The sequence below is a fragment of the Tarenaya hassleriana genome, unplaced genomic scaffold, assembly GCF_000463585.1.
Source record: "Tarenaya hassleriana unplaced genomic scaffold, ASM46358v1 Cleome24, whole genome shotgun sequence".
In the NCBI taxonomy this organism is placed as follows: Eukaryota; Viridiplantae; Streptophyta; class Magnoliopsida; order Brassicales; family Cleomaceae; genus Tarenaya; species Tarenaya hassleriana.
The window spans coordinates 1,231,996-1,237,995 of NW_010965696.1; the positions used below are offsets into that span (position 1 = coordinate 1,231,996).

Sequence of the window (6,000 nt, forward strand, 5' to 3'; positions counted from 1 at the left end):
ATGTCTTAGACCGACTCAAGAAGAAGATATGAGGTCGTCAGTGAAGATATGTTCAACGAAATAATCATTTTTCGTTTGTTTTTCTATGCGTAAAAATAAAATGAGAAGGGAAAAAATGGAAAAGTTGAGAGAAAGATAACGGTAGAGAGAGAAAGTTAAGAAAGAAATGGAGAGTTATCAAAGTATGAGAACGAGAAAGATGAATTCAAAATGACTAAGTGAGAGAGGGGTGTCACGTTACTTTTCTGAAAAGTTAATTATGTATTTTGTTCCTTTTATTTTTTTTTCAAAATCCTAAAGTTTTGAAGGGTATACATGAAGTCTTTGCAGCAAATCAAAGGTACTTTTGCTATTTTGCCTATCCAAGGAGCATTACCGAAACAATTTTTTTTTTATATAAAAACCGTTAATTTTTACTTTTAGTGGAAAAATAAATCATATTTCTTTTTTCATTGTCTGTTGTGGATTATTAAACCGATAGCTAAACACAATCTACAAAAGAACTAGACGATATAAGTCAAAAGCTAATTTCACAAATAGGCTGACTTTAATGGCGAGATAGAGACAAAACCTTTGATTATAACACTAACTATCAATTTGTGTGTATATGTAATGTATATTGTGAAATGGGCTATTCATAAAATATTTATTGTAAGCCAGAAATTTCAGGGCCCAAATCGATACAGATGAAATGGGCTCAAAATGGAGCTCAGAGGAGGCCCAAAAACGCATTTTCCGGTCCATAATCACGACCCGAACCAATGAATCGAAATTATTCGGCTCGAGATTCACCAAACCGGCAAGCGGTTTTCAGCTTCACGTTATCTACATGTCACTGCATCACAAAATATCTCCTTACGCGTCCATTTGGGTTAAAAAATCCTTGTTTTTGTTCTTGTTCCTCGGCGACATTGATAAAATCCCAAAATTTCGTTGTGAGCTCCTGATTTTAAAAACCCTAATTCCTAAATTTTGTTGTACTTCTTTCTCCGATCTATCTGATTTTCCTCGTTTGTGTTAATCAGATCTCCGATTCACTTCTCTTTATATTATGCGCGCACCTTGTTGTTCATCGTAATTTTATGACAATGATTTTCTCGAAGCTTGCACGCTCCGTCGCTCGATCCTCTCGTTCTAGGGTTCGTTTTCGTTGCTAATATTGTTCTTGAATTCGTCATATTATTTTGTGGGTTTTCCAAATTTCATATTTTTTTGGGCGACCCAGGGTTCATTGTACGGTGGTGGTGTGAGATCGGCGATTCTGAGCGAGGGGAAGCTGCAACCACTGCCGGGTCTGGAGGCGGCAGTCAATCGGGTGGATGGTGGATTAGGGTTTCTGAGACAGCAATTTGCTTCTTTAGCTGCTCGGAAGGGCTTGATTGGCGGTGATTTAAGCGGTGTTCTTGCTAACCCTAGAATTCGTCGGTTCTTCTCTAGTGAAGCCCCTAAGAAGAAGAGTATGTTGCAAAACCCTATTAACATTCGCGTTCCTACTGGGATTCATTTAGTGACTAATAAAGCTATGGTTTTGTTGATTTGAGATGTTAGCTGATGCCCATTTCTGATATGTTATTGCTGCTTTTGTTGTTTGTATTGTCTTCGCAGATTACGAGAACTATTACCCGAAAGAGACAAAGCGAACCTCCAAGAATGAAAAGAAATCCGAGTCTGGAGGTGATCCAATAGCCGATGCTCTCTCTCATTACAGTATTATGTGAAATGTGTATACAACTTACCTATGATGTTATGTCGAAGAAAATGATTAGGCCAGTGGGTTTTATATAGGAGCTTGTGGATATATCTATACTTTCTTCTTAACAGTTTGGCCGGGCGGTAAAGAGGAAACTTGCATTTGGTGAAGATATAGTAATTTATGACACGCTAGTTTTTGGCACGTGATGGAGAAATGGGAAAGCTGTAATTTTTAGGCAACTTTTCTTTGCATTGTCTTTTTCAGATCTTCTATAGATATCATGTAATGCTTCTGCAGCATTTATTTTGTCCTGGATTTGTGCCTTGGGATTGGAAAATATGATGCCTATAACCATGTGTTACTGGTAGATAGTGTGACTTTAAGAGTGATCTTGAGGCCTTTCCTAGTTGACATATCTTGTTGTTTGGTGGAGAAATAGACATCTGATTAGTGGTTTTGGGGTATTGGGAGCTCATGGAGAAAAAGGTTGATACTTGAAACTTGATAGCCGCGAAACACATGGGAAGTTTCCATCCCGTTTCTTGCATTTATCCCACAGCCCGTTGACACAGTAAGAATTTGGTAGCTTTAGAAGTTGTTGCTTATCTTTAATATAGTCCAATAGAATTTGAGAACGAATCATTTATGCGATACCCAATTTCGTGCTGGTTTTTCTTGCAGAAATAGTAGGTTGTAAGCTTTTGTCTATGTACAGTATTGTAACTCTTTTTGGGCCTTTTGTTTTTCTGAGATTTTATTTTTCTATTCAAAGTGTTATTGTGGTTTGTTTTAAGATGACAGTTTACTGATGTTTTTATTGCAACACAGAGGATTCTAAAAAGAGTGAGAATGAGAATTTTGGGGATATGTTCACGAAGGAGTTCCAAAACATGTTACTTCCTCTGCTGGCCATTGGCCTAATCCTTTCTTCGTTTTCGCTTACTTCTCAAGAACAACCACAGGCAAGCATTTTTAACTAATTTTTCTGTTGTCTTGGATCTCTTTATCTATGACCATTGAATTCCATTAATATCCTGTAATTTATCTCCTTGCAGATCACTTTCCAGGAATTCAGAAACAAGCTTCTTGAGCCTGGCCTAGTGGACCACATTGAAGTTACCAATAAATCAGTAGCCAAAGTCTATGTAAGGAGCTCACCAAAAAATCAAACAACTGAAGATGTTGTCCAAGGACCTGGTAATGGAATTTCATCTAAAGGTCATAGTGGTCAGTACAAGTTTTATTTTAATATTGGGAGCGTTGAATCTTTTGAGGAGAAACTCGAAGAAGCCCAAGAAGCATTAGGCATTGATCCTCACGACTATGTACCTGTCAAATATGTCTCTGAAATGGTCTGGTACCAGGAATTGATGAGGTTTGCACCGACATTTCTTATCTTGGCATCTCTTATGTATGCTGGGAGACGGATGCAAGGTGGAGTTGGTTTAGGGGGAACCGGTGGAAAGGGTGGTCGTGGAATTTTCAGTATAGGGAAAGCACAAATAACGAGAGTGGATAAGAATTCAAAGAACAAGGTTAGCTTTCGATCTAAGAAGCTAAATATAGTAGTATTCCCTTTTCCGTGTCATTGTGCTATTGAAAGTTACACCTGAAATGATTTCATTGTTCTTCCTTTTTGTTTACACCAGATATATTTTAAAGATGTTGCTGGCTGTGAAGAAGCAAAGCAAGAAATCATGGAGTTTGTGCATTTCCTTAAGAACCCAAAGAAATATGAAGAACTGGGAGCAAAGATTCCTAAAGGTGCGCTTTTAGTTGGTCCCCCTGGGACAGGAAAGACTCTTCTAGCAAAAGCTACAGCGGGGGAATCGGGGGTTCCCTTTCTGTCGATATCCGGTTCAGATTTCATGGAGATGTTTGTCGGTGTTGGACCATCCAGGGTAAGAAACTTGTTCCAAGAGGCTAGACAATGTGCCCCTAGCATAATATTTATTGATGAGATCGATGCAATTGGTCGGGCAAGAGGCCGTGGGGGTTTCTCGGGTGGAAATGATGAGCGCGAAAGCACCCTTAATCAGCTTCTAGTTGAAATGGATGGTTTTGGTACAACTACTGGTGTTGTTGTGCTTGCTGGTACCAACAGACCTGATATTCTCGACAAAGCTTTGCTAAGGCCTGGTCGGTTCGATCGTCAGATCACTATCGATAAACCTGATATTAAAGGCCGTGAGCAGATATTCCAGATATACTTAAAGAAGATAAAACTCGATAACGAACCGTCTTATTACTCTGAAAGGCTTGCAGCCCTGACTCCGGGATTTGCCGGAGCTGACATTGCGAATGTCTGTAACGAGGCAGCTCTTATTGCCGCAAGACATGAAGGATCAACTGTTACCATGGAGCATTTTGAAGCTGCTATTGATCGTGTTATTGGAGGTCTAGAGAAGAAAAACCGGGTACGTGCTTTCCGCCTTATCATTAAAGCTGATTTGTCTACAGTTTTCCTTTCGTGCCCGATCTTATGATCATGAGTTTGTCGTCTTTCCTTGGTGTTAAACATTATCAGTATCAGCATCCATGGCTTTTTCTCTTTTCATAAAGCTCGAAAATGAAATCTGAATTCTCTCTTTCATGGACAGGTGATAAGTAAGTTAGAGCGCCGCACGGTTGCTTATCATGAGGCAGGACATGCGGTGACCGGGTGGTTTCTGGAACACGCTGAACCATTGCTGAAGGTAACGATTGTTCCCCGAGGTACAGCTGCTCTCGGGTTTGCTCAGTACGTTCCGAACGAAAATCTCCTCATGACAAAGGAGCAGCTCTTTGACATGACTTGCATGACCCTTGGCGGCCGTGCAGCTGAACAGGTTTATCTACCTTTTCCCAATCTCTCTTAGATTGACAAGTGCAGTTCTTCTTCTTCGTCTTGTGTGGAAAATATGCTTTTGTGGAGATTGTATGTGGTAAACAACTGAAAGGACACTACATTCATGATCTGGATAATGAGTTTGGCTGTCTTTTGAACGCAGGTGCTGATTGGGAAAATCTCGACGGGAGCTCAGAATGATCTGGAGAAGGTGACGAAGATGACGTATGCGCAAGTGGCGGTGTACGGATTCAGCGAAAAGATCGGGTTGCTGTCGTTCCCGCCGCGGGAAGAAGGGTTCGACTTCTCCAAGCCGTACAGCAACAAAACGGGAGCCATGATCGATGAGGAGGTCAGGGAATGGGTGAGCAAAGCGTACGAGCGGACGGTGGAACTGATCATGGAACACAAGGAGCAAGTCGCTCAGGTCGCGGAGCTCCTGCTCGAGAGGGAGGTCCTTCACCAGGACGACCTCGTCAAAGTCTTGGGAGAGCGGCCCTTCCAGTCGATGGAGGTTACCAACTACGACCGCTTCAAATCTGGGTTCGAGGAGTCGGACAAGCCGGCGAGCCATGAGGGCTCCTCGTCGGCTCCGGTGGAGGACAGCGGAGGCGCGCCGCCGCTTGAACCGCAGGTGGTTCCTACATAGGCTGGTGAGGAGAGGGTCCCCCTGTTGTTTACCCTTTTGTACATTTGATACAAGTCCAATAATTTAGCACTCGCTTCAGTTATCGTTCCCCTCTTCTTAATTATGTTTTTTCGAAATAATTTTTTTTTTCTCTCTTTGACTGACTACTGCTCTTGTGAGGATTTCTATTAAATCCGGTGATCTTTTCGATTCGGTTCTATCACGTTTAATAAAGGAATTAAATGATTATATTTTTGGGGTCCCAAAACGTTACTTATTCATAAACAGGTATAAAAAAAACTTTCGAAATTTGGTTCTAACAGTTCGGTCGGTCGAATTCGCACCGAGTCCTAAATTCTTTTTCACCAAAGATTTATTTATAAAAATTAATATTTTCTATGAAATAAAAAGGTAATTTGGTATAATAAAATCTGACAATTCACGGTCACCCCTAATTATACGCTTATTAATTAAAAACAAGATTTTGTCGTGACTATTCTCCAACTGAAACTTTGTGATTACACACCAAAACATGATAACAGTGTGAATACAGATTACAATACAAGAATCTAAGAATGTATCTAAAGTGGGACCCAACAAGAAGAGGCATAGAGAATCCGACCCTTCCAGCCCTGCAGGAACCAGTTGTTGTCCTCGTCGACGACAAAGTCCTTGTGGTAACCCCATCTCTCGAGCTTCCTTCTGAAACACTCGACCAGCTCGGCTTCCACCGGCTTCTGTCGGAACCCTGCCCTTCCCATCCTCACCTGCCACTGCTTGTACGTCTCCGGCCTCTCCAACCGCCCCGCCCCCTCGCACGCTATCACGTTCATCGCCTCCCTCCCGTAAAAC

The 6,000-nt window shown here is 41.4% G+C and overlaps 2 protein-coding genes across 3 annotated transcripts in view; one reads left to right on the forward strand and one right to left on the reverse strand.

Annotated features, from left to right (window-relative positions):
• The first annotated feature begins 845 nt into the window (after positions 1-845).
• LOC104815783 (ATP-dependent zinc metalloprotease FTSH 10, mitochondrial-like) lies at positions 846-5,366 on the forward strand. 2 transcript variants are annotated; one of them, XM_010544337.1, is made up of 9 exons: positions 846-935; positions 1,026-1,139; positions 1,226-1,457; positions 1,606-1,674; positions 2,522-2,655; positions 2,749-3,228; positions 3,343-4,110; positions 4,294-4,521; positions 4,684-5,366. In XM_010544337.1, the coding sequence occupies exons 2-9, from the start codon at positions 1,083-1,085 to the stop codon at positions 5,167-5,169; spliced, it is 2,454 nt and encodes an 817-aa protein (XP_010542639.1). In that variant the 5' UTR covers positions 846-935; positions 1,026-1,082; the 3' UTR covers positions 5,170-5,366. The 2 variants fall into 2 exon arrangements, with proteins under 2 accessions (XP_010542639.1, XP_010542637.1); XM_010544335.2 differs by having other exon boundaries at positions 856-1,139.
• Positions 5,367-5,642: 276 nt separating this feature from the next.
• Positions 5,643-6,000, reverse strand: part of LOC104815784 (scarecrow-like protein 34) — a 2,952-nt gene continuing 2,594 nt past the window's right edge. The window contains exon 3 of the mRNA XM_010544340.1: positions 5,643-5,940. Coding sequence (XP_010542642.1) covers positions 5,730-5,940 — 211 coding nt within the window. The 3' untranslated portion in view covers positions 5,643-5,729. The remainder of the gene's footprint in view (positions 5,941-6,000) is intronic.